This window comes from Manis javanica, chromosome 9 (genome assembly GCF_040802235.1).
Source record: "Manis javanica isolate MJ-LG chromosome 9, MJ_LKY, whole genome shotgun sequence".
NCBI lineage: Eukaryota > Metazoa > Chordata > Mammalia > Pholidota > Manidae > Manis > Manis javanica.
Genome location: NC_133164.1, coordinates 87,310,162 through 87,337,657, shown reverse-complemented (window position 1 = coordinate 87,337,657; position 27,496 = coordinate 87,310,162). Strand labels below are relative to the sequence as shown.

General features: G+C 36.5%; 1 protein-coding gene and 1 pseudogene across 3 annotated transcripts in view; one reads left to right on the top strand and one right to left on the bottom strand.

Annotated features, from left to right (window-relative positions):
* Nucleotides 1-2,118: 2,118 nt before the first annotated feature.
* Nucleotides 2,119-2,593, bottom strand: LOC108404251 (large ribosomal subunit protein eL21-like; annotated as a pseudogene).
* A 15,492-nt stretch (nucleotides 2,594-18,085) lies between these two features.
* The window catches only part of ROCK1 (Rho associated coiled-coil containing protein kinase 1), a 176,556-nt gene continuing 167,145 nt past the window's right edge, over nucleotides 18,086-27,496 (top strand). For all 3 annotated transcript variants that reach the window (XR_012121172.1, XM_037017969.2, XM_037017968.2), the window contains exon 1: nucleotides 18,086-18,886. Coding sequence is in view for 2 of the 3 variants with exons in the window: in XM_037017969.2 (XP_036873864.1) it covers nucleotides 18,794-18,886 (93 nt within the window). In the remaining variant the exon portion in view is untranslated. The remainder of the gene's footprint in view (nucleotides 18,887-27,496) is intronic.

Genomic DNA, 27,496 nt, shown 5'->3' with positions numbered 1-27,496 from the left:
GAAATATCTGGAAGTGTTGAAAGTGCTCTATAACTGATTTAGTTAGTGTTCACATACAGGTATAAAACACCACTGAGCTCTACACTTAAGAATTTGTGCATTTTACTAGATATAAGTTGTATCTTAAAAAAATCTGTGCCTATTAAATACAAATAGGTTATTAAAAAGAGAAGAAAGCACACTGAAATAAAACTGATATGAAAAGAAAACAGACTAGAGAAGTTTTCAAGGAAACTGAAATTCTTAAATGTAGTAACTCAAAATCCATTAGGAACATGGTAGAGGGCAGACTTCTCAGTGCAGGAAATTAAATCATTGTTTCAGAAGACAAACTTGTGGAACCTTCCAGAACTGAGAAGAAAAGAACAGAGAAATCAGGGGAGGTAAGGAGGACAAAGATGAGATTCTAAGTATTGATAATAGATATTTCAAAAGAAGAAAATGAAGTAAGTGGAGAATATGCAATAAACTAATATATAATAAAATTTTACTGAAGTGAAGAAAGAAACTGAGTCTTTATAGAGTTTTCTCACAGATTAAAACATTATAAAGTGTTCCACCCCTAGGATTATCCCACTGAGGTTTCTGAATTTCAGAACTACACAAAGAATCCTACAGGAGCTAAACAAGAAAATGTTGGCTATTAAGTAGCAAAACACAGGTTGGTCTTTTACTTTTCTTCATAGCACTAAGTCTAAAAAAGATAATAGATTAAAGCTAATTCATTTTTAGGGCAAAAATCTGTGAACCAAAAATACCATATCTATCCATATTGTCATTGATGTGTGAGGACAATAAATATTCTGAGAAATATGCTAAATCTCACTTAACTATTCTTCACTTTAAAATTATTTAAGGTTTTACTTTAGACCACTCAAAAATGAGTAAAAATTGAAATGAATGAAAATAGACTATCTACAAAGACTGGAAGCAGATGTATGAATTAGTCATACAGAAGTAAATCTAAATATTAGTTATAATTTAGTTATAAACCTGAAGGTAATATTGAAAGAAAAGATTCTATGTTTTTGTTTTTTTATTGTTCTTTTTTTTATTGATATATGGTCATATAAATGTTTCAAGTATACAACACAGTGGTTCAGCAGTTACCCATATTATTAAATCCTCATGCCACTAACACAGCTACTATCTGTACAGAGAGGGAGATTTACAGAGTTATTGGCTGGATTCGTTCTTCATTTCAATTCTTATAGGTCAGGAATCATTTCCCTCTGTCTAATATGCATCCTTAGAATTTCTTCAGTTTTACTAAAATGAATCTGAGAATTCCTTATTTGTCATTTGTCATGCTTGAGATTGTTTAGCTTCTTGAACATATGAATACCTGTAACCATTTTTGGGTAATTCTTAGTCATTCAGTTATCACCTCTACTCATTCTCTGAGACTAAGATTATATGTGTTTTTGAAAAAGAAGGAAGAAAGATAAAATTGGGCAGAAAATGTGCTGTTTCTCATCCAAATAGAAAGTTATAGTTTTATTCTTAAATTTATAATCATAAAAACACATATTCAACATTGTTTATGATTAAAGGTGTTAGTAGACTAAAAACAAGATTTTTTTATTCCAAAATCCAAATCACTGCAGAATCAAAAGGAAAAATAAGCTCAAGTTTATAGAGCAAAAATATAGAAAGCAAAGACAATGACCAAGTACGAAATGTTTAAAAAGGAAAGCAAGAATGAAAACCATGGAACCATGGTACTTATGAACCCTTCCATAAAAAAATTACTGAATCAAGAAACCATTTAACAAAGAGAAGACTGAAAATAAACAACTCAGGAGGGACTTAAGCACAAAAGTATTCAGTGCAGCATTATTTGTAATAGCAAAAGATTGGAACCAACTCGAATACCCATTAGTAGGGCACCGGTTAAATAAACTGTTGTGGTGCTAAAAATCAACTACCCTGCAGCTGTTAAGAATGTTACAGTTCTGTATTTATTGATACAGAACAATCTTGAAGATAGAGTGTCTGCTTGCATTAAGACACAAAGTTGCTTTTTAAGTATTTCTTTGGGGAAGGGGACATCACACTTCTACTCAATTTAAGAGAAACATTTTATAGTAGAGAGGTCTTTTATTTTCTTTATACCCATCATGCCATGAATTCATAGGGAATGGGTTCCAGCAGCTCAGGCTCCTTTCCCGTTCTCACAAAGTGTGCTTCTCTGGGTGGAGCAGGCTGGGGCTTCAGTTGACCCCAAGTACCTTTCTCTTTGTCTCCCTTCTTTTTCTGATCACTTTCTTTCACAGGCTTCAGGAAGCTCTTTCTCTCCTAGAGTGCTTAATATGCCCAATACCTACATTAATTCTCTTGGCAAGAATATTGCCCTTCTTTGTTTACAACAATGTCAACAGCATTGTGGGTAACATTGTAGACTCTTCCAGTTTTGCTATGGTAACATTCGTGGGGCATTTCTTCTTGAACAGTGCCCATTCTCTTGATGTCTACTATATCACCTTTCTTGTAGATTTGCATATATGTGGCCAAAGGAATAAGTCCATGTTATATAAAAGGTTGAGAAAACATATAAGTAGGTGCCTCTTGCCTTTCTCTTTGTGTTGGTCATTTGGGAGAATTACTGGAAGACAGTGGTTCTAGCCGAAAGGCAAGGTATAGTGTTAAGAAGAGGGGAAAAAGCATGGTTGAGAAAAGTCTACATAATAAATATGAGTGATTGTGTACTTATGGAAAGAATATGAGAAACTGAACAGTTGTTGCCTTTTGTCTTAAGGAACTAAGTGGCTTGTGGACAAAGGTAGTAGGTAGACTTACTTTTCATTGCATACCAAATTGTATCTTTTGGAATATATGCCTTATGCATATACTATTTACTCAAAAAATAATTATTTTGTAAAACTTACAGAATACCAATGGAATAAAAAACACTTGTCAGTCTCTGTTAGTACTTAAACTTGCTGTATGTGTGTGAGGCTGAAGTTGCTACATTTGGTGCAGGGGGAAGTAAGAAACAATCAGTTCATGGACATACAGAAAAGAATAAAGTAGAACCACAAGAAACAGAGATGAGGACTCTTTAGGTCTGGAAACTCTGAAAGAGTATCATTGGTTCATCAGAGTTTCTTAATGCCTGGTTTCAGTCACTCTGATGCCCAGCTAGACATTCTGCTTAAATTAGCTTATTAAGTTGGTTTAAATTTCTGGCTTAAACTGGCTTATTAAACTGATTTCTGTTTTCTGGGACAACCACAACAAAATTCCTAAATCCTTGGCAATGTAGTTACAAATAGGAAAATTCAGAATAAACTATTTAGAAAATAGAGTTCAACTATATATTAGAATGAATGTGTTTGTATGTGGGTGTGTGGGTGTGCACGTGTGTGTGTATGTCTTCAGGACTACAAGGTAACATATTATTAGAAACTTTATTTAAGTGATACATATATCAATCATCAACTTAAGTAAAACAAAAGCTATAAAGCATATAATAAAGGCATTTGGTAATATATGAAACATGTTCCCAATGAAGTGTCAGAAACAGATTAGATAGATATTTTACATGTGACTCAGACACAGTTTTTTTTGTTTTTTTTTTTTTGTTTTTTGAGAGGGCATCTCTCATATTTATTGATCAAATGGTTGTTAACAACAATAAAATTCTGTATTGGGGAGTCAATGCTCAGTGCACAATCATTAATTCATCTCGAGCCTAATTCTCATCAGTGTCCAATCTTCTGAAGCATAACGAACAAGATCTTATATGGTGAACAAATTCTTACATAGTGAATAAGTTCTTACATGGTGAATAGTACAAGGGCAATCATCACAGAAACTTTCAGTTTTGATCACGCATTATGAACTATAAACAATCAGGTCAAATATGAATATTCGTTTGATTTTTATACTTGATTTATATGTGGATCCCACATTTCTCCCTTTATTTTTATTTTTAATAAAATGCTGAAGTGGTACGTAGATGCAAGATAAAGGTAGAAAACATAGTTTAGTGTTGTAGGAGAGCAATTGTAGATGATCAGGTGTGTGCCTGTAGACTATGTGTTAATCCAAGCTAGACAAGGGCAACAAAACATCCATGGATGCAGAAGATTTCTCTCAAAACAGGGGGGGTGGGGTTCTAAGCCTCACCACTGTTGATCCCCAATTTCTCACCTGATGGCCCCCCTGCGACTGTGCCTGTCTTAGGTTGTTCCTCCCTTGAGGAATCTTACCCGTCTCTGGCTAACCAGTCATCTTCCGGGGCCATACAGGGAAATGTAAAGTTGGTAAGTGAGAGAGAAGCCATATTGTTTGCAAAGGTTAGCTTTTTACTTCTTTGCAGATTTATGCCCTGTGGCTTCTATGCCCAGCATTTGTCTTGAGGTATCTTTACCACTTGGAGGAATTATGATACTCGGTAAATTCGATATGAGGCACGAATTCTATTTAAGGGTTGTAATTAGGAAGGAAGAAGAAAAGCTATAGAGGTAGCAGATGGAAGAAAACATGGGAGGATTGATTATTTCTTTGACATATCTTCTTGTAGAGTAACTTAAGCATGTATAGGTTTTAAACTACTAACTAAATTGCGCACACACATTAACATAATAGGAATACAGTTACATAACCAAAGCAGATCTATAGTTACCAGCCATCTCCAGTGAAGCCAAGAAAACCAGTTAGGCACCCTAGGCATTTGTGAAAATTTGTCTATGATATGATGGATATTGTCCAACTGTACTTGAACAGTCTGAGAGAAATCAGACAAATTAAAACAACCCATTCCTGGGAACTGTTCACATCCCATATGTTCTTTTAACCATAGATAGTCAGACACAGTTTTAACTGTAATCAGAACATTACTTTGTTTTTGTTATCTTTGTAATCAGATTACTTCCAGGAGAAAATTTCAGTTTTGTATACTAGTAAATATCTTTAATAGTTCTCTAACACTTGCTAATGTCTTTTTTTCTTTTTTTAATAAGAAAGAGTTGGCATTAGGCTCAAAGCTTCAAGCAAGCAACAGTATATAAACTGAATTTTAAAACATTGTTCAGTGTTATTTTTTTTATTTGTACAGGTTACCATCCATTTATGGGAAGTGATTTTCTTTGTCTTTGATAGTGATATAAAGTTTCCTTCTTAACTAAGTTTACATTTAAAAAGTGACACAATTTGAGAAAAATGTTAAGTAATGTAGAAGATATGAAGTTAGTAATTGACGATGTCAGTACATCAGTGAATAGAAAGACAGTCTTAACATAATAAAGAGTACTTAATCAAAAGTTAACATCATGCTTAAAGATGAATTATACCTTTGAAAACTGGTTAAGGACAAGGATGTCTGTCATCTACCTCTATTACTCTGGCTAAGACACAGACCTGAAATAGGTGTGAAGCATGATTATTGTGAGAAAGAAACCAAATCATCATTATTTAGAAATCTGTTTATCAGATCTATGATTTGCCCTTTTACACATTTTAACATCTCCAAAACTGAGATATATCTTGGAATCATTGGGGTTTGTCACAGTTTGTTAGTGTCCCCTCTTCATGGTAGTATATAAAGTAATTATGTGTCTTACAACTGATAATATCTTATAGTCAGTGAAATATGGTAGCTATCAAAATATGTTTAAGACTTTCAAAACAAGATAATTTTATATATAAAATTAAATAGCAGTTCGGCAAAATGGCTGGGTAAAAGATGCTAAATATATCATAATCAGCAATACTCCTTTATTTTGATAATATTGTAATAATCAAAACAAAGGTCCTATTCAAGACAGCATCCAAATTTTTAGAATACCCAGAAATAATCTCAATGAAAAATGTATGTGGCCTAGATGAGAAATCTATAAAATTTGTCAAGAAATATTTTTTCAATTTAAATGGAAGTTACTGATTTTTTACTGGAAGATGGAATATCATAAAGGTTTTCTATCGAATTAAGTTATAAATTCAAAATATTTTCAGTTAACGTGGCAATGGAATGGATGGCAGGTGAGTGACACTTGAAAAGTTATTCTAAAAATCATTTCTAATCAAATGGTTAAAATAGCTTAGGAATTTTCTGAAAGAAAAGTAACAAAGGAGGAGCTTTTCTGGGCTATCCAAACATACCCCTATAACTATAGTTATAGAATAAATATAACTAAAATGGAATATGGTAGTTCAGGAGTAAATATAATTACATATTATAATTAGTATATGATATAAGTAATATAATCAATAAGAAAAGATGAACTTAATAAGTGGTACTGATAGAATTATTTAGCAATTTGAAAAAATTCAATGATTGTCACATTATTCAATGTTTCAAGTACATTTCAACTGGAAATTTTATTATAAAATATAGAAAACTAAGCTATAGTGGAGTGGAATGGGGACAAAGAAAGTGGAAATATATATATCAAACTTTGGGAAGGTAGAGAATTTTCTAAACAAAAAACTAGTACAAGAAGTTGTGAAAGTCTCAGATTTGACAGAATGTTTTAAGGTAAACATTTTGATTGTCAAAAGTAAAGTCACTCCCAAATTCATTCTCTGAGGCCAGCATCACTCTAATACCAAAACCAGGCAAAGACACCACAAAAAAAGAAAATTACTGACCAATGTCCCTGACTAACAGAGATACAAAAACACTCAACAACATATTAGCAAACCGAATTCAAAAATACATCAAAAAGATCATCTATCATGATCAAGTAGTATTTATTCCAGGGATTTAAGGATGGTAAAACATTAAAAAATCCATCAACATCATCCACCACATCAATAAAAAGAAGGACAAAAACCACATGATCATTTCCATAGATGCCGAAAAAGCATTTGACAAAATTCAACATCCATTCGTGATAAGAACTCTCAACAAAATGGGTATACAGGCCAAGTACCTCAACATAACAAAGGTGATATACGACAAACCCACAGCCAACATCATACTAAAGAACGAGAAGCTGAAAACTTTTCCTTTAATATCAGGAACAAGAAAAGGATGCCCACTCTCCCCACTTTTATTCAACATAGTTCTGGAAGTCCTCACCACAGCAATCAGACAACTCAAAGAAATAAAAGGCATCCAGATTGGTTAGGAAGAAGTTAAACTGTCACTGTTGGCAGATGACATGATACTGTATATAAAAAAACCATAAAGACTTCACTCCAAAACTACTAGATTTAATATCTGAATTCAGCAGAGTTGCAGGGTACAAAATTAATACACAGAAATCTGTTGCATTCCTATACACTAACAATGAACTAGCAGATAGAGAAATCAGGAAAATAATTCCATTCACTATTGCATCAAAAAGAATAAAATACCTAGGAATAAACCTAACCAAGAAAGTCAAAGACCTATACTCTAAAAACTACAAGACACTCGAGAGAAATTAAAGAAGATACCAATAAATGGAAACACACTGTGCTTGTGGATAGGAAGAATTAATATTGTCAAAACGGCCATCCTGCCTAAAGCAATCTACAGATTCAATGCAATCCATATCAAAATACCAACAGTATTCTTCAACAAACTAGAGCAATCGTTCTAAAATTCATATGGAACCACAAAAGACCCCGAATAGCCAAAGCAATCCTGAGAAGGAAGAATGAAGCTGGGGTGATTATGCTCCCCAACTTCAAGCTCTACTACAAAGCCACAGTAATCAAGACAATTTGGTACTGGCACAAGAACAGAACCATAGACCAATGGAACAGAGTAGAGAGCCCTGATATAAACCCAAGCACATATGGTCAATTAATATACAATAAAGGAGCCATGGACATACGATGGGTAAATGACAGCCTCTTCAACAACTAGTATTGGCAAAACTGGACAGCTACATGCAAGAGAATGAAACTGGATTATTGTCTAACCCCATACACAAAAGTAAACTTGAAATGGATGAAACATCTGAATGTAAGTCATGAAACCATAAAACTCTTAGAATACAACATAAGCATAAATCTTCTGAGTATAAACATGAGCAAGTTCTTCCTGAATGCATCTCCTCGAGCAAGGGAAACAAAAGCAAAAGTGAACACAGGGGACTACATCAAACTAAAAAGCTTCTGTACAGCAAAGGACACCATCAACAGAACAAAAAGGCATCCTACAGTATGGGAGAATATATTTGTAAATGACATATCCAACATGGGATTAACACCCAAAATATATAAAGAGCTCATGCCCCTCAACACTCAAAAAGCAAATAACCCGATTAAAAATGGGCAGGGATATGAAGAGACAAGTCTCCAAAGAAGAAATTCAGATAGCCAACAGATACATGAAACGATGCTCCACATCACTAATCATCAGGGAATTGCAAATTAAAACCACAATGAGATACCACCTCACACCAGTAAGGATGGCCAGCATCAAAAAGACTAAGAACAACAAATGCTGGCAAGGATGCGGAGAAAGGGGAACCTCCTACACTGCTGGTGGGAATGTAAGCTAGTTCAACCATTGTGGAAAGCAACATGGAGGTTCCTCAAAAAACTAAAAATAGAAATACCATTTGGCCTGTGAATCCCACTCCTTGGAATTTACCCAAAGAATACAACTTCTCAGATTCAAAAAGACATATGCACTCCTATGTTTATCACAGCACTATTTACAATAGCCAAGAAATGGAAGCAACCTAAGTGTCCATCAGTAGATGAATGGATAAAGAAGAGATGGTACATATACACAATGGAATACTATTTGGCCATAAGAAAGAAACAAATCCTACCATTTACAATAACATGGATGGAGCTGGAAGATATTATGCTCAGTGAAATAAGCCAGGTGGAGAAAGACAAGTGCCAAATGATTTCCCTCATTGTGGTGTATAACGAAGCAAAACTAAAGGAACAAAACAGCAGCAGACTCACAGTCTCCAAGAAGGGACTAGTGGTTACCAAAGGGGAGAGGTGTGGGAGGGCGGGTTGGGAGGGAGGGAGAAAGAGATTGAGTGGTATTATGTTTAGTACACATGATGTGAGGGGTCACGGGGAAAACAGTTTAGCACAGAGAAGGCAAATGGTGAATGTGTGGCATCTTACTACACTGATGGACAGTGACTGCAATGGGGTTTGGGTGGGGACTTGGTGATATGGGCAAAAGTAGTAACCACATTGTTTTTTCATGAGAAATCTTCATAAGAGGGTATATCAATAATACCTTAATAAAAAATTTTTAAAAAATAACAAAAAAGTGCAGTCAAAAATTTGAAGTAAAAATTGGCAAAATACACCAATTATAAAATGAAGATTAGTGTCCTTAAGAGACACACATATATATGTACAGACATGCATATTCAATCTCTTGTATTTAAAAATATGCTAATTCATACAACAATGAGCTAAGATGTTAATAATGACACCTCCAGTGCTGTGAAGATGATGGTAAAAAGGGACATAAACATTAATAATAGGAGTGTAAACTTGCATTTCTGTTTTGAAAAACAATTTGGCAAAATATATTCAAAGTTGAATAATTTGATCCTTCTGAGAATTATTTCTTTTTTTTTAATTTTTTATATTTATTGAGGCATTCATTGATATACACTCTTACAAAGTTTTCACAGAAAAACACTATGGTTATTACTTTCACTCTTATTATCGAGTCCCCCACTATACCCCATTGCAGTCACTGCTCATCAGTATAGTAAGATGCCACAGAGTCCCTATTTGTCTTCTCTGAGTGACACTATCTGCCCCGTGACCCCACACACAGCATGTGCACCAGTCATGATACCCCACAATTCCCTCTCCCTCCCTCCTCACCCGCCTTCCCCCACCCCTCCCCTTTGGTATCCACTAGTCCCTTCTTGGAGTCTGTGAGTCTGCTGTTATTTTGTTCCCTCAATTTTGCTTCATTGTTATACTCCACAAATGAGGGAAATCATTTGGCATTTGTCTTTCTCTGATTGACTTATTTCACTGAGCATAATGTTCTCCAGCTCCATCCATGTTGTTGCCAATGGTAGGATTTGTTTCTTTCTTATGGCTGAATAGTATTCCATTGTGTATATGTGCCACCTCTTCTTTATCCATTCATCTACCTATGAACACTTAGGTTGCTTTCATATCTTGGCTATTGTAAATAGTGCTGCGATAAACATAGGAGTGCATATGTCTTTTTGAATCTGAGAAGTTGTTTTCTTTGGGTAAATTCCTAGGAGTGGAATTCCCAGGTCAAATGGTATTTCTATTTTTAGTTTTTTGAGGAACCTCCATCTTGCTTTCCACAATGGTTGAATTAATTTACCTTCCCATCAGCACTTAGGAGGGTTTCCCTTTCTCCGCATCCTTGTCGGCATTTGTTTTTCTTAGTCTTTTTTATGTTGGCCATCCTAACTGGTATGAGGTGATATCTCATTGTGGTTTTAACTTGCATTTCCCTGATAATCAGCTATGTAGAGCATCTTTTCATGTGTCTGTTGGCCATCTGAATTTCTTCTTTGGAGAAGTGTCTGTTCATATCCTCCACCTATTTTTTTATCCGGTTATTTGCTTTTTGGGTGTTGAGGCGTGTGAGTTCTTTATATATTTTGGATGTTAATTCCTTGTTGGATATGTCATTTACAAATATATTCTCCCATACTCTGAGAATTACTTCTAAGAAAGTAATTCTCAATTAAGAAAAACTTTTATGCACAAAGATGTTTATAGAGTCACTATTTATAGGATGAATAGAGTTATGGTTAAATAAACTATGGAAAATTTCTGGAATGGAATATTATGCAGGTATAACATAAATATGCTTCTTCCATTAAGTAAGCTGGATAAAGAAACAAAACAGTATACAAGAGTCATACATATAGCAGGTAGAACAAACAAATCTTTGCAGGGGAAAAAAAAATTAAATGAAAAACTCCCAAAATATCAATGGTGGGTGATGGGAATATGAGTGATCTTTGTTCTCTATCTTACATTTCCATATTTTCCAAACTTAAAAAAAATAAGTATGTACTATTTTTATAATTAAAAAAACATGATTACTATTTCTAAAGCTGTAGTCTATACCCTAGGGAATGTTTGAAGCAGCAATGACAAGAACACATAAACAAAAACAAGTATATAAATTAAACAAGCAGATTATTTACACTGTCTGCAAATGAAAAGGGGCAAAGTGGGTAAGGTGTCATGGTTATTAACAAAGAATACACAGAGTATATATGCGTAATATTCCTATGTTGACAGGCAGGTATGAGGAATCGATGCCTCTCTTACAGCCACAGAGATTTTAGGGAAGATGTTGTATTTCACGAGTACCGAAATGATGGAAGGGAGGGAAAAAAATGGTGAAATGGTAGCAACAGACATTTGCCTGTTTCCAGGTGTTTGGTATGGAAGTCTTAAAGTTGGGACAGACGTTGATAAGAGTTGCAATGAATAAAAAAAGGAAGTAGATATTGGGTGAAGAGCCAGTCACTGCCAAAAAAGGCAATTCACCGATTTAAGGGCTGTAAAGAGGAAGATGTAAGAACCCAAAAAGCTGTGGGCCAGAGAGCACACTCTGCCTGGGGACTCAGTGGGTAGAAGGGGGAAATTTGGATACGAGGAGGCTGTTGCAAAAAATGAGAAGGGAAACGTGATCATCTATGTGTCTCTGGTATTATCTCCTTGATCTGAGCTTCTCTCTCTTACTACAGTCATGCACCCACCATCTCAGAGGGTCCATAAATGTAAAAAAATGTAGTATCAGTCATTGCATGCTTGGGCTTGTGAGTGTGGTAACAGGAGAGTCCCCAGTATGGCAATGGCATAGAGCAGAGAAATGATTGTTTTCCAGAAATCTGTTTCCCTCTCTTTCTCTATTTGTTTCTAGGGTCAATGCAAGTATTTTTGCAGTTGAATGGAATAGCAGCTTCTAAGAAATAAAAAACAGATGTTAGAGGAAGGCATTCCATAGTGAGTCAGGAGAAGCCCTTAAGGGCACTCTGCTTAACGCTTGCCTGCGCTTTTCCTTGTAATCTTGATAGATGCCCAAATTCCCAACTCTGCCTGGGATTATGGTAACTATAATAACTTTTTAAAATCTGGAAGCATTCCTCAATTTTTTAAAAAAGCTTTTACATTTCTTTTGTATAGTTTTTTTTTTAAGTAAAGACAGTAAACGTATTAATTTGTCATTCCTCACAATGCTCCGTTGTGGATCACTTTCTTGTACAGTGGTAATACAAAATGTGTAAAAAGCTTTCCCAATATACATCTGTATACATATTTACCTATGAGTCATTATTTTCCTTTGGTCATCTATTGCTGAGAAACTACCCCAAAACTTAGGGGCTCAAAGTAACAACCATTTTATTATTTATTCATGATTCTGTTGTGTGGGCAGTGCTTGGAGGAATTACTTGTCTCTGTTCCATGTAGCATCATCTGGGGCCTTTCCACTGATCAGGTGCTGCTGGAATGGCTCGACTTGGGACATCAGTCTAGAGTCTGTGCCCAAGGTCTGCTGGATTCCTCAATTGTCCATGCAGTCTCTTCATGTCATTAGTTAGGCTGGGTTTCCTCACACCATGGTGATCTCAGTGTAGCTGGACATCCCAGAGTATTAAACTGTTAGTTGCCAGGCAATCTTTTTAACGTTTAGGCCTGATACTGGCATAGTGCCATTTTTGATGCACTCTATTGGTTAAAGCAGGTCACAAGGCCCTAAGCCCAGATTCAGTGTCGGGGGTGTGTGGAGGTGAGGGGGTGTGTGTGGGAACTCCACTAGGGAATGGATAGTGGGAGACATGGTTCACTGGGGGCCATCCTCAGAGGCTAGCTACCACATCAGTGTCTATGAAATAGATTCTGTAAACATTAAACTGAGTCAATTTGCTAACAAATAACTGAAAGTAAAGGAATGCTCAACTTTTCACTATACACAAATCAACTTCCAATCTTTCTGATTTTTCCATGATCTCTCCCAAATATGCCTCATTCAAATTCTTTCAGCACCAGAGTCTCTTCATTAGGTCCTAGCATGAGCCTCATCTAAATTAAAATGTTTCCAGATGCTTGAATTTCAAAAACCAGAAAAATTACGATATAATTAACAATCTAAGCATTTGCATAGAGTTGCCAAACTTCATAATTTTTAAATTTCCAAGTAAGAACATTAAAAACTGTACCATTTACCATTACTCTTGCCTCTTAAAGGAAACTACATTAAAGTTTAAAAAAATGTAATAAAGAGAATTCAGACTGAAGGACAGTCTTAAATTACAACTGCTTATATTGTGAAAATATACAGTAATATGTCCTTATTCTTCTCACTTTGCTGTAGGTCAGGAAAACTCCACAAAGCACTGTCACTGGTTCTTGGACTCAATATTTGGGAACATCTAGTCAAGTCACCGTTATTAAACATCATCAAGGTCCATTTTATTCTGAACCTTGATAAAATCATTTCACATCTTTCCCTAAGGAAGTAACAATATTAATCACATTGCAAACTTTATAATTCCCTCTTTACATGGAATCATATAAATCTGTGCTACGGTGAATAATATAATTGGGAACTACTTGTTATTGTGTTAGGATTCAATAGTGTTAGCAAACTCGGCAGTTAAAGTGGGGACTGTGGAGTCAAACTCTGTTGCAATCTGGGTCTGTCTTAACTTTGAGCAAGAAACATTACATTTTTGCATCTTAGTTTCCCCGCTTATGATGTAGGTATAATCACAGCAAAGTTCCATTGAAGTTTTAATTGTATGTATAAAATGCATGAATCAACATCATCCACCACATCAACAAAAAGGACAAAAACCACATGATTATCTCCATAGATGCCAAAAAAGCATTTGATAAAATTCAATATCCATTCGTGATAAGAACTCTCAACAAAATGGGTATTGAGGGGCGAGTACCTCAACATAATAAAGGCCATATATGACAAACCCACAGCCAACATCATACTTAGCAGTAAGAAGCTGTAAGCTTTCCTTTAAGATCAGGAACAAGACAAGGATGCCCACTCTCTCCACTTTTATTAAACATAGCTCTGGAAGTCCTCATCACAGCAATTAGGCAACACAAGAAATAAAAGGCATCCAGATTGGTAAGGAAGAAGTTAAACTGTCACTGTTTGCAGATGACATGATACTGTACATAAAACATCCTAAAGAATATACTCCAAAACTACTAGATCTAATATCTGAATTCAGCAAAGTTGCACGATACAAAATTAATACACAGAAATCTGTTGCATTCCTATACACTAATGATGAACTAGCAGAAAGAGAAATCAGGAAAACGATTCCATTCACAATTGCATCAAAAAGAATAAAATACCTAGGAATACCTAACCAAGGAAGTGAAAGACCTATACCCTGAAAACTACAAGACACTCGTGAGAGAAATTAGATACCTATAAATGGAAACACATCCCATGCTCATGGATAGGAAGAATTAATATTGTTAAAATGGCCATCCTGCCTAAGGCACTCTACAAATTCAATGCAATCCCTATCAAAATACCAACAGCATTCTTCAGTGAACTAGATCAAATAGTTCTGAAGTTCATATGGAACCACAAAAGAACTTGAATAGCCAAAGCAATCCTGAGAAGGAAGAATAAACCTGGAGTGATTACACTCCCCAATTTCAAGCTCTTGAAATTTGGTACTGGCACAAGAACAGAACCATAGACCAATGGAACACACTAGAGAGCCCAGATATAAACCCAAGCATATATGGTCAATTAATATACAATAAAGGAGCTATGGACATACATGGGGAAATGACAGCTTTTTTGGTGTTGGCAAAACTGGACAGCTACATGCAAGAGAATGAAATTGGATTATTGTTTAACCCCATAAACAAAAGTAAACTTGAAATGAATGAAACACCTGAATGTAAGTCATGAAATCATAAAACTCTTAGAAGACAACAGAGGCAAACATCTCCTGAATATACACTTGAGCAAGTTCTTCCTGAATGCATATCCTCGAGCAAGGGAAACAAAAGCAAAAATGAACACATGGGATTACATCAAACTAAAAAGCTTCTGTACAGCAAAGGATACAATCAACAGAACAAAAAGGCATCCTATAGTATGGGAGAATGTATTTGTAAATGACATATCTGACAAGGAATTAACATCCAAAATATATAAAGAGCTCACATGCCTCAACACCCAAAAAGCAAAGAACCTAATTAAAAAATGGGCAAGGGAGCTAAACAGACACTTCTCCAAAGAAGAAATTCAGATGGCCAACAGATAAAATGAAAAGATGCTCCACATCATTAATCATCAGGGAAATGCAAATTAAAACCACAATGAGAGATCACCTCACACCAGTTGGACAGCCAGCATCGAAAAGATGAAGAACAACAAATGTTGGCGAGGATGCAGAGAAAGGGAATCCCTCCTACACTGCTGGTGGGAATGTAAGCAAGTTCAACCATTGTGGAAAGCAATATGGAGGTTCCTCAAAAAACTAAAAATAGAAATACCATTTGACCTGGGAATTCCTATTTTAGGAATTTACCCAAAGAATATAATTTCTCAGATTCAGAAAGGCATATACACCCCTGTTTATCGCAGTATGTACAATAGCCAAGATAAGGAAGCAACCTTAGTGTCCATCAGTAGATAAATGGATAAAGAGGTGGTACATATACACAATGGAATACTATTCAGCCATAAAGAAAGAAACAAATCCTACCATTTGCAACAACATGAATGGAGCTGGAGGATATGCTCAGTAAAATAAGCCAGGTGGAGAAAGACAAATACCAAATGATTTCCCTCATTTGTGGAGTGTTACAATGAAGCAAAAGTGAAGGAATAATACAGCAGTGGACTCACAGACTCCAAGAGGAGAACAGTGGTTACCAAAGGGGAGGGGTGTGGGAGGGTGGGTCTGGAGGTAGGGAGATGGGGATTCAGGGGTATTACGTTTAGTACACATGGTGTGGCGGTTCACAGGAAGACAGTGTAGCACAGAGGAGGCAAATAGTGAATCTATGGCATCTTACTAAACTGATGGACAGTGACTGCAATGTGGTATGGGTGGGAACTTGATAATATGGGTGAATGTAGTAACCACATTGATTTTCATGTGAAACATTCATAAGAGTGTATATCAATAATACCTTAATAAAAAATTGCATGGAATAGTACTTGGCACATGGTAAGCACTCAGTATGAATAATTAGCATTATATTCATATTATACTTACACATATCAGTATTTTGTTATTGCACTTAGGATCTTAATGTATACTTTCAGGGTGATCAAAAGTATCCACAGTGCTATTGAAGAGATTAGTCACAATTAGGCAATTGAATTTTAAAGTTGGAAAGAAACTTTAATGTCATATGATTCTACCCTATTACAGGTAAGGGCTTTTTTATTAAATAAATAAATAAGAACAAAACACATTGATACAAACTCCACCTGTCTTATGACAAAAGACAACTAGTGGGGGTGGGGTGGGGTTACAATCATCAGATTAGCCTTGTAAGTAAAATATATAAACCCCACATACATTTCTAACAGCTTTACTAAATTGGCTTTCAGTCCCACTTATATTTGTCAGTAACACTCATGTATTGTCTTAGCTACCTGCACTTTTCCTCTTTGTTCAAATGGAAAGCAACATAATGCTCACAGTTCTCTGAGAAGCAACAAATTCCTAAGGATACCTAAAAATGGTAATAAAAAAGTACTAGCAGGGTTTAGGAAATTTATTTAAGGGCAACTGCCAGATTTATTTTAAGCCCTGTCCTTAAAAATAAATTTAATTCACATGACTGGCTTAAAATACTGGAGCCAAGAAAAGTCACTGCAAAAGCATTTAATGAAATACCTGAATTTTGTCGAGTTGTCATCGTTGACATGATTTTTGTGAAAACTTACTTCCTATCTTGATTTATGCAGATTTTATACATATTTTTTGTATCTAGTAAAATTAAAACAGAATAGACATTTTTCAAACAGTATGACATTTTCCTAACCTCTGATTCATAACAGAAAGTTGGTGGACTGTTAAGATGTTGTACAATGCTTTTTACATAGAAAGACAATCGACTCATTTGTACCATTTTCCAGTGTGGGGTAAAACATCCACTTTTCTATTTTGAGAAATCCTTAATTCGACTTACGAGCAAAACTAAACATCGATTCGAAGGTAGAATTCCTTCTGAAAGCAGTGAAGAGCAGTACTTCACCCTCTCTCACACCACAGTCAATGAAGCAATTGAATTAGGAGGAAATGCCCATTATTTTCATCTTCTACATTAGTTCTGGTAAAATCACAATTCTAAGTTTCACTGGAAGTTTTGAAATTGAAATGGTAGGATCACACATGAAGAAAAGGGCTACAACGGGTTAATGGCATGGGTGAATTATTAAGAATAACGTAAAAATAATGATTTTTTTTCTGTGAGATAAAAAAAAAATTGAGCTTGACTTCTATTGACCGCATCTTCCAGAGTCAATATTTTAATATTCCCCTGACACACGCGCTTGGCTTAGGAGGGCTGAGCTCTGCATCGTTTCGTATTTTCCCATGGAGTCGGAGGCGGGCTGCACACAGGCTCACGGAGGCCCGACGGTGAAGTACTGTTGAAAGCCAAACTCCGCTGGTGTTAAATGTTGGTGCCTGCTGGCAAAAAGGCTTCCTGCCTAAAAAAGAACTTATCTTCAAAATTACAATAACAAGCAAGCACTCTTCCTTGCTTGTCAGATTTCTCCGGAGGGCTGCAGCCCAAAGGAAGCCGGCCAAGCTGCCAGGAGCTGCCCGAGTCAGCGAGAGCCCCGCCCCCGCCTCCGCCTCCGCGGCAGCTCCTCCAGGGCCCCGGGAGGCTCCGCACCGCCGGCCGGGGCTAGGGCGGTGCCCCCCGCCGCACCACGTCGGCTCCTCCCCGCGGGCAGCCGTCTCGCCCGCCTGCGAGGCCCCGGGCGCGCCCCGTCTCCCACCGCGCCCGGCCCGGCCCGGCCCTGCGGTAGCGACGGCGTGCGCGCGCGCGCGCAGCGCCAGGCCGGTTCCCCTTCCGAGCATCCGCGTCCCGCATGCGCAGTCCGCGCTGGCGGTCTCCGTTTGTTTGAACAGGAAGGCGGACATATTAGTCCCTCACGGCCCCCCTCGCCCCACCCCCCAGGCATTCGCCACTGCGACTCGCCCTTTTCCGAGCCGGGGCCGCAGCCCCTCCCAGAAGCTCCACCGTCAGTAGCCGCCGGGGCCCGTCTCCAGTCCTCCTCACCGCCGGTTCTCCAGCCTTCCCTCTCCTGAGTCCACACCGGGCACCGACCTCGTTCTGCGCCCCGGACACCGCAGTAGCAGCCCCGGCAGCCTCCGCAGTGACGGAACGAATGGGAGAGTGACGTTGTGCAGTGGCCCGAGCGGCGGCGTTGGCGGCGGCAGTTGGCACAGCTCCGCGCCCGCCCTTCGCCTGCGCCTTTCCTCTTCGCCCTCCCCGCTGCCCGAAGGCGTCTCCACCCTGCTTCTCCTTCCTCCCCCTCCTGCCCGGCTCGGGACGGGGAGCCCTCCTCGGCGAGGGCGGCTCGGGCCCGCTGGGCTGCAGCAGCTCGCCGGACGACGAGGCTGGTGCCGACGGCGCTGTCGGCTGTCGAGAGGGGCTGCCGGGTGGGATGCGACTTAGGGAGTGCGAGCGGCTGCGGGTCGCGGTTGCCCCCGGCCCGGGGTCCGGAGAGCGGAGATTCCCTCAGTGAGGGGAGTGAGGGAGCCAGGCGCACCTGGTGACCCTCAGGTTCCGGCTCGTCCGCCCCGCGGCTGCGAACCCACCGCCGGAGGAAGTTGGTTGAAGTTGCTTTCCGCTGCTGGTGCTTGTACGAGGGTATTGTCACAGTAACAGCAACATGTCGACTGGGGACAGTTTTGAGACTCGGTTTGAAAAAATCGACGACCTACTGCGGGATCCCAAATCGGAAGTGAATTCGGATTGTTTGCTGGTGAGTAGCACCGTTCTCTTTTGCTTGTCTGGGGTTCTGTATGTATTTGCTTTCCTCTTGCTTTCAGTCTGGTTATTTGCAGAAGGAAGTTTCAGGTGTACATGGTCTCGGAAAATACCAAAGTCCGGTGTTTTTCCGGAAGAATCTTGGAGTACCACTAAAATCTCATGCTGTGGGCCTATTTATCGTTGGACTGGTCTGCACTCACTACCCTGAAATTTTAGCTCTGACTCAGTACATCATTATACAGAAGATTCTTATAAACCTCTGTTGCAAGCATCATCTAAAGTTACCACGTCAAAGTTTACTGCTTGTATAGTTTGTTGAACGGCGATCTTAGTAATGTTAATCTTTCTGATCGGTTTGACAGTAGAAAGACTATTTTCCACTTACAGCGATTTAGCTTCTAAGGGATTGGTTTTTAGACTTGGAAGTGACAATAGAGAATCGATTTTGAGGAAGTGATTTTTGAACCAAAATGTCATAGGTGACAAGTCTGAAGGAACTTTTTGCTGGACTAATAGGTGTAAAAACCTAAGATAACTGATGATAGGTCATCACAATTTAACATCTTTTTCAATATTGATTACAAAAGTACCGCCCAGATATTTTATCATAACTGCCTTTTTTGGTGGTGGTGTGCTTACCATTGTCACTTTAAAAATATTCTAAAGAAGTTTGTAGAATATGAAAAGCCAAATTCCTATTTTTTAAATCCTCCAGTGGTTGATGGCATAGACAATTATCTATAAATAGTTGGGTTTTTTTAATTTTGTCAATTTCCCCTAGTACTAATACTTGCAAACTCTGTAAGCAACTTTGTCCTTTTACTTTACTGAACAAATAAAAATTACATAATTCTATTTTAGTCCAAACAAAACCACATGATCTTGAAAGTTGGCAGGGAGTATGTATGTGGATAGTAATTTACCGCCTCCTCAGAATTAATGTTAGATGTACACAGTATTTGGGATTAAAATTAAGTGAACAAAATAATCCCATTCAGAGAAATAACACCATTTAAAAATCTTATCTTAAATCAGGAAATTATGTAGATCATTTAAAATTACCATGCATTTCAGTTACCCTTCATATCTGTGTATTTTTTATGTTTATGGTTTTACAAGAAAGTTTCTCCCCAAAGTGTTCAAAATTACTTTTAGCATCCTCCACTATGAAATATGAGTTTTCTGGGCTGTATGTTTGAAATGTCTTGCCCACATTATGGACGTTGAGAAACAGAAAGGATGGTTGATGCTTAATACAATTTAAAACATTTTATTGAATGAGGGAAGTGGAAGGAATTATAACACGTCTTTGTAGTGAAGATTTCTACAACTTTGAAGAAGTCTAATTCTTTTAATATTTATCAAATTTCCCTATATCTTTGATTTTACTTTGCTTTTTGATCTCCTTATTCCATGAAGCAGCGTTACAGGGAGGGTTTAGTAGCTTTTTTTCTTGGTTGTCTAATAGCCTCTTGGCATAGCTTCATTTGGTGGGAAGCTCACAGATTTTTGAAATGTGTTGGGTAGGGAAATGTAAATCATGGACTCTTTCCTTAAAAGTTCAGTCTGTTTAAGAACACAAGATTTAATCTTACATACATACACAGAAAAACAAAACACTTAAGTTGAAAAAATGATAAATTTAAAATAATTGACATAGGTAATACAGTATATGCTCTTGGATATTGAAAGGAATGAATTATGAATTGAGAGAGCCAGAGTATGCTTTATGATAGATGGATAGGATTTAGATAGAGGATGTTCAGAGGGAGAGTGGAGGATCATGAGTAGAGGTGGAGACATGACTAATTATGACAGAAGGTAAATTTGAAAGGTAGATTGGGGTTAGAATGTGGAGGATCTGATTGCTAGGCTACGGAGTTTAGATTTTCTTTAGTGTGTTGTGGCTATTAAATATTTATAAACAAGACTGTGCCAGGGTAAATGAAGAAGATGAATCTGGTAGTTGTGTGCAAGATGAGTTGTGCGGAAAGAGACTGGAGATGGGTAAGATTGGGGAGTTTTTTAAGAATGATTATAATAGTCTAGAAATGACTGAAGCCCAAAATTGGGGCATTAAAACAGAGAGGGAAGAATTGATAGAACTTGATTGGTAGGGTTGGGGAGGAGATGGACGAACCAGAGAGCATAGTTGGGTGACTAAAAATTTTGAACCTGGGATGTAGGGCGATTGGTGAAAATAACAAAGATGGGTTTGGAAATCTTTTGGGAAGAATAGGCGACAGACTAAATTCAGTTTTAGATATTTGATGGGATAGTGGGACAACCACAAAGAAAACCACAAAAAAAAACTGAGCTTCTAATTAAAGATAACAATTTGGAAGTCATCTGCACAGAGGTGCAAGTTGAAGCTGACACAATGATAAAAGGGTGAAAGATGAAGTTGAACAAAGAGGAAGAGTTAAGACAGTAGGCAGTCAATACCTTTCAGAGGACAGCCAGGTATCTTGGAGTCCAGGAATTCTAAAATAAATGTGAAAAAGGAATATAGTCAACAGACAGATATTTTCCACCTTGTAATCTTACAATCTTAGCCCTTTTTTCTGTTTAGTTCCATAATTGTTTATTGATAGCTGTTGAAATTTTATTACCATATTAATCTGAACTTGGTAAAGATAGAGTTTTTCTTTGGTGACAAAATCCAGTATCCAGTTTTGTAGTGTCTAGCATGAATTTTCTTTACATGGTATTTTATGGTTATCTTTATTCAGTCAGTCATTCAGAATGACCTCACCTTTTTTCAGTAAGTCTCTTCTTATTCTTCCCTTTCTGACTTCAGTCATCTCATGTGTTGTGGGGACAATAATACCCCTCTTAAATTGATTGCTTTTCTTTATTATTTTGGCCTTTGTTGATTTATTTAACTGATAGTTGTTGAGTGTGCATTATGCACCATGTGTAGCACTCCGATTCTGTTATTTGTGTAATTTCAGAAAATAAAGTTGTCAAATTATGTTTATTCTCCACTTACTTGACTAGATCCAGTCTTCAGAAATGAAAATTCCCATACCTTTGATTTCAGAAGAGTTTGCTGGCAAATGTCTTTTAAGCCACCTTCCTCACAAAACAGCTTTTTTGTTGAGATACTAATGATGAATATTAGTAGTTATAAAATAATGTAGCTAATAAAAAAATTAATGTAATAATGTAGGAAGAAGTCCTGAGAGGCAGCTGTCCAACCTTTTCTTGAACACATATTTGATTTTAAGGGCTAGATAAGTCCATTTTTCATATTGCAAATATAAATGGTAAAATAGCTTCAGATACTAACATATTATTATGGTAACTATTCACTTGTTTCCTAGATCATTCACGTTATTCAACTTGGGTTTTCTGTAAGTCACATTCTTTCCAGGACCTCCGTACTAGTTTTCCTATTGTCCATGTTACATTTTATAATGATTATCAAGAGCTGTTTTTCCTTTTCCCAACGTTTTTTTTTTTAACCTTAGAAATAATTTTGTCTAGAGCGTGTTAACAGTTTCTCAGTAATTTTGCATACCTCTAAAAACAGTAAGGAATAGAGTTTAATTAAGTCTTAATTTTTTCCAGTGGGGAAAAAAGCATGTGATTTCTAAATTAAAAAGGAAAAATAAAGGTAAGTGGGTGGGAGGGTTAGATATATATATTTGTCTTGAATTTTGATATACATGCATTTCTTGGAAATAGAGCTGTCTTGCTTTTGTAGCATGTTTGGTACACTGCTTCAGAATTCCAGTTAAGAGCATGACCTTTTTTCTTAGTTTTTGTTTGGCTGGTGGAAGTGTAGCAGTAGGTGGGAATGAAAGACAGGAAAACAGTATTAATGAACAGTGCATACTGAGTTCTATCTAACACTGCCGTCCCTTTCAGACATTCATATTACTAATTTTTTTCATTAGTTAGTTTTTCAGAATGTAGAAGGCAAATATAACTAAAGTTGTGGGTGTTCAGTTTTGAGTTTTTTTCCTTTAAATTCTTTTCCTAGACTTCTTAACCTAGTGCTTTCCCGTCTTTTCATTGCTGACTTTTTCTCTTAGCATCAAAATTGGCCTGTAATACTTAACCTTTCTCCTCTCTCAGAGAATTCATCCATTCTTACAACTTTAACTACTATGTTTGTGCCCTTGATATTCAAATCTTTACTTTTTAGTCTTTTTTCTAGTTTTAAATCTTAAATATATGACTGCCTACTAGGCATCTCTACTTGTTATCACTCAAATATTTCATACTCTAAAGTAAACTTTTCCTTATATACTACCTGTTTTGTCATTAACACTACTACCATCCCTGTCATTCAACTGGAATTTTTTTGTGAACTTTAACAATCCTGGGCCGCACATGGGATATTTCAACAGATTTTGGTTAGCATTCCAGATTCTGGATTATTGCTGTCTAATACCTCTGTGTATCCTGCCAGTTGAATTGATGATATTTGGGGTTATTGGTGGAATGAAAAGACCTGAGGTCATTAAGTCTTTGAACCTTAAAGCTATGTGCCTGCTATGTGCCTATATGTTCATAATATATTAGTTAATGGATGTTACCAGCGTCAGTTGCATATCTGGTTAGTTTGGACCAGCCTGTTTTGATGTTAATATGTTGTAAGAATTTTTTTTTTTAACAAATTACTCCATTCATTCATTCATTCAGCAAATATTTGTGTAGGGTCTAAACTTGAATTCAAATGTAGGCTCTTCTTTGTGCTTGCTAGATGGCTTTAGGTTAGTTATTTTAACCTCCAAAGCTTGTTTCATCTTCAGGAAAATGGGGGTAATAGTACTAGATTGTTGTAAAGATTAATTAATACAGACAAAGCATTTATCACATCATAAGGCATTTAGTAGGCATTTGTTAATTGGTAACTACTATTTTTGTCATATTTATATTATTCCTGTTACATGCTAGTGACTGTGCTTAGGCTAGAAGTTGATATTCATTGCCTTCTCTAAGTGCAGAGTAATTTATCTGGCACCTTAAGCTATGCCCCTTCATAATCCAGCTGTACTTTATTGAAGTGTCCAAGCCAGTTGTAACTGAAAGTGAAGACATTTAGATGGGATTCAGTAGAATGGTGAGGGGCTTTTCTAGACTGTTACTCATTTAGTCATGATTTATAACATATACCTACTTTGTACCAAGGGTTTAGATTGATAAGAAAGGCAGTTGGGAGCTGGTTGTAGAGATGTAGTTGTTTTCTTGCCCTCTTTCTGTGTGTATCTTTTATACTTTAAGTACATGTTCTGTAAATAGGCCCTCTGCACTACAAGCACCCTGTGGGTGTATAGAGAGGTGGCTCAGAGTAACAGCTGAGACATGAATTGAGCCATTCATTAATCTCTTGAGTCAGAAATGTTTTTAATCCAGAAGAAACCACCTATAAAATTTTATAATTAACAGAGTAAATTCTGTGTTCAGTTAGACTTTTTGTAACTTTGCAGTTGTTTTATTTCATGTTTCCATATTGTATATATGTGGTAAAAACTGGCAATTCTATTGTGATATATGACAGAAAAGCACACCTATCAGGAAATATTACATATGTAGTTCTGTTACTGAAGATACTCTAGTAGCTCCACTTCCCCATTCCATCCCCACTAAAAAAGAGGTACATCCGTTTAGTATGTATTTATACTAAATCCAGAGCATAGCTGGTGGGTAGCACACACATATATGTAGAAGATGAACAGATAATCTTGCATTTCACAATGAAAAGTATTTTTTAAAATAAATGCTATTAGCATGGTATAGTGAAAAGAACCCTGGACTGGAAATTCAGAGCACTGGTGTATTCTTGTTTTGCCGTTAACTCTCTGCAACCAAGTAAGTCTTTTTTTCTTACCTGGGCTTCAGTTTCCCTATTTGTAGGATGAAGAGTTGGGCCATATAGTTGCTGATGTCCATTGTGTCTCTAAAAATTCTCTGAATCTTTATTATACTTCTATTAAAAATTTTTAAAGTATCATTGATTTTTACTTAAGAAATAAAGGTCAAAAGTTAAATGGTGTTGGGGTAGAAATATAAGAATGAGAACCATCTTTGGTAAGTGTTATTTTTGAAACTGGTTCTGGATAGCCTTGGAAAGTCATCCTGAATTTTTTGTTGTTGTTACATTTGGAACTTAATCTTTTTTGCATTTGTGGCTTGTGTTCATAAACTGTAGGGTTTGTACTTTTTGAACAGAGAAAGAAATAATTGAGTTCTTTATTTGTGTATTCATTAAAATGTATACATGTAGTTTACTTCTCTAATATACCTGCCCTCCCTGCTTGGGATTGTGAAATATAAGAGTACATCTTTATTATATTTTCTAAACAATTAGTAGGAAGTTAGATGTTCAGATTATCCAAAATTTGATGTCTCAGAGAGGTGAAAGGTTGTCTTATATTTGTGTTGTATTTTAAATGGTATGCTAATTTGTGTGTCCTCTTTATTCCTATATTTATTTTTATTGTTTTTATTCCATTGTTATAGTCTTTAGTCCATACGTCCTATAATGACTTTTGGCAAGAAATTGAAATTTTATCTTAGATTTTTCCCCGGAACTGATACTTCAGTTCTCTTTGCTGCTATTCATTCATTCATTCATTTAACAAATGTTTAATGTGTGCTGTGTGCTAGGTGCTCTGACGTTGGCACTGGGGACAGCATGGTGAGTAAAAACAAAGATGGGCCTTGCTTTCATGGAATTTATCTCAAGTAAAGGATAAATTATAAGCAGATAGGAGTGAGGTAAGGCTTGAAAGGGGAGGTAAGAGATATGATCATGTCTTTCCTTTAAGGTTTGGGATATATTTAAAGACTTGTGGTAAAGTAGTTTAAGTGTGTAATTTTCAGATATGGGTCTGTAGCTTGTCTGTGTCAGATTCACTTGAGGACTTGTTAAAAATGGAATCTAGGCCCATGCCCAGACAAAATCAGAAGATTTTGGGGTGAGTACTAGGATTCTGTATGAGATGCAGAATTTTGGACACACTTAAGTTTTAAAACTATGGTTATTATGGAAAGAGCATGGATTTTTGTTTTGTTTGGTAATTTTATACATGAAAAATTTCATACGTTTCTGTAGTAGGGAAAATAGTACAGTGAGCCTCCATTACCCACATTCTGCAGTTTCATACTTGCTTCATCAATACACCCTTTTTCTGGCCAAAATATTTTAGAGTAAATTCCAGATATTGTCATTTCACCCTTACATCCTTGAGTAAGCATCTCTAAAAATATGTTTTCTTATATTAACATAATGGCCGTTAAAAAGCTCCTTGGTACCATTAATTCTCTGTTTATATTCGTATTTCTCTGGTTGTCTAAAACTATCTTTTTTACAGTTCACAGTCACTTTATTAGAATCTGGAGCTGAAGTCCACATGTTGCTTTTGTTTGTTAGGTCTTTTAAGTGTCTTTTTAATGTAGTGTAGTCCCATCCCACCTTTGTCTTTCTGAAAAAATAGGTTCATTGGTGTACTGTATGATGTTTCACCTTCTGGATTTTTCTTTTTGTTTCTTTGTGATGTCATGTAACTTGCTCCTGAATCTTTCATATTTCTTGTAAATTGATAATTAAATATAAAAGCTTAATTTAATTACTTCAAATTTTAGTCAAAAATATTTTATGGATTGTGTTTTCTTGTGCGTCACATCAAGAGGCACATAATAACTGGCTGACCAACCCTTAATGATAGTAAAGTTGATCGCTGTGTTCATGTGGTAACAGCCTATCGTAACTTCCTTTGTAAAATCCATCATCCTTTCATCTAATGATTCCATACATTTGTGATCTTTAGGTGAATCAGTTTTTCATTAGGGATAGCAAAATCATGATTTTCTATTCTTTCACTTTTATTAACTGTAATTCTTCTCTTAAGAGAACTTAAAGTGGTTACCAAGGGGGAGGGTGCTAGGAGAAGAGTGAGGGCGAAAAAGGGGCACAATAATTTGCAATCACAACATTAAGTTGGTCTCCAGGACAGTAGCACAGCATGGAGAAAACAGTCAGTGATTCTGTAACATCTTACTACATTGATAGATAGTAACTGCACTAGAGGGGGTGAGGATTTAATAATATGGGTAACTGTCGAACCACTGTGTTGTATATTTGAAACCAAATGAGATTGTCTATCAACATTACTACAATTAAAAAAAGAGAGAGAACTTAAGAATTTAAGAACTTTCATACATCATCTATAGGACTGTTTGCTACTGGGTTGAAATTGCTTCTCATCCTGTTTCATGAATAGAGCTATGAAATTTTTTTTTGAAAAGAAAACAATACTGTATACTGACAATTCCAGTTTCTATTTATCATCACCTTGAGTTTATATTTTTTTCCTTTCCATGAAAAATCTTAGTTTTAACAACACAAACCAGAATTGCACATTTGTTTTATTTCCAAGAATGTGGGTATGATATAAGTGAAGGAAAAACTGAATTAACAGGGTGTAGGGGTAAGGTCGTCTGAAGTCCTGAATTCTCTTTGATTAACTCTCTAAATTGTAAATTGACCTTGGACAGACAATATCCATAGTCTAAACCTTGGTTTTCTTTAAGAGTATGATATAAAATTCACTAATTGAAACCATCTCCAAATTAATTTGTATTTAGA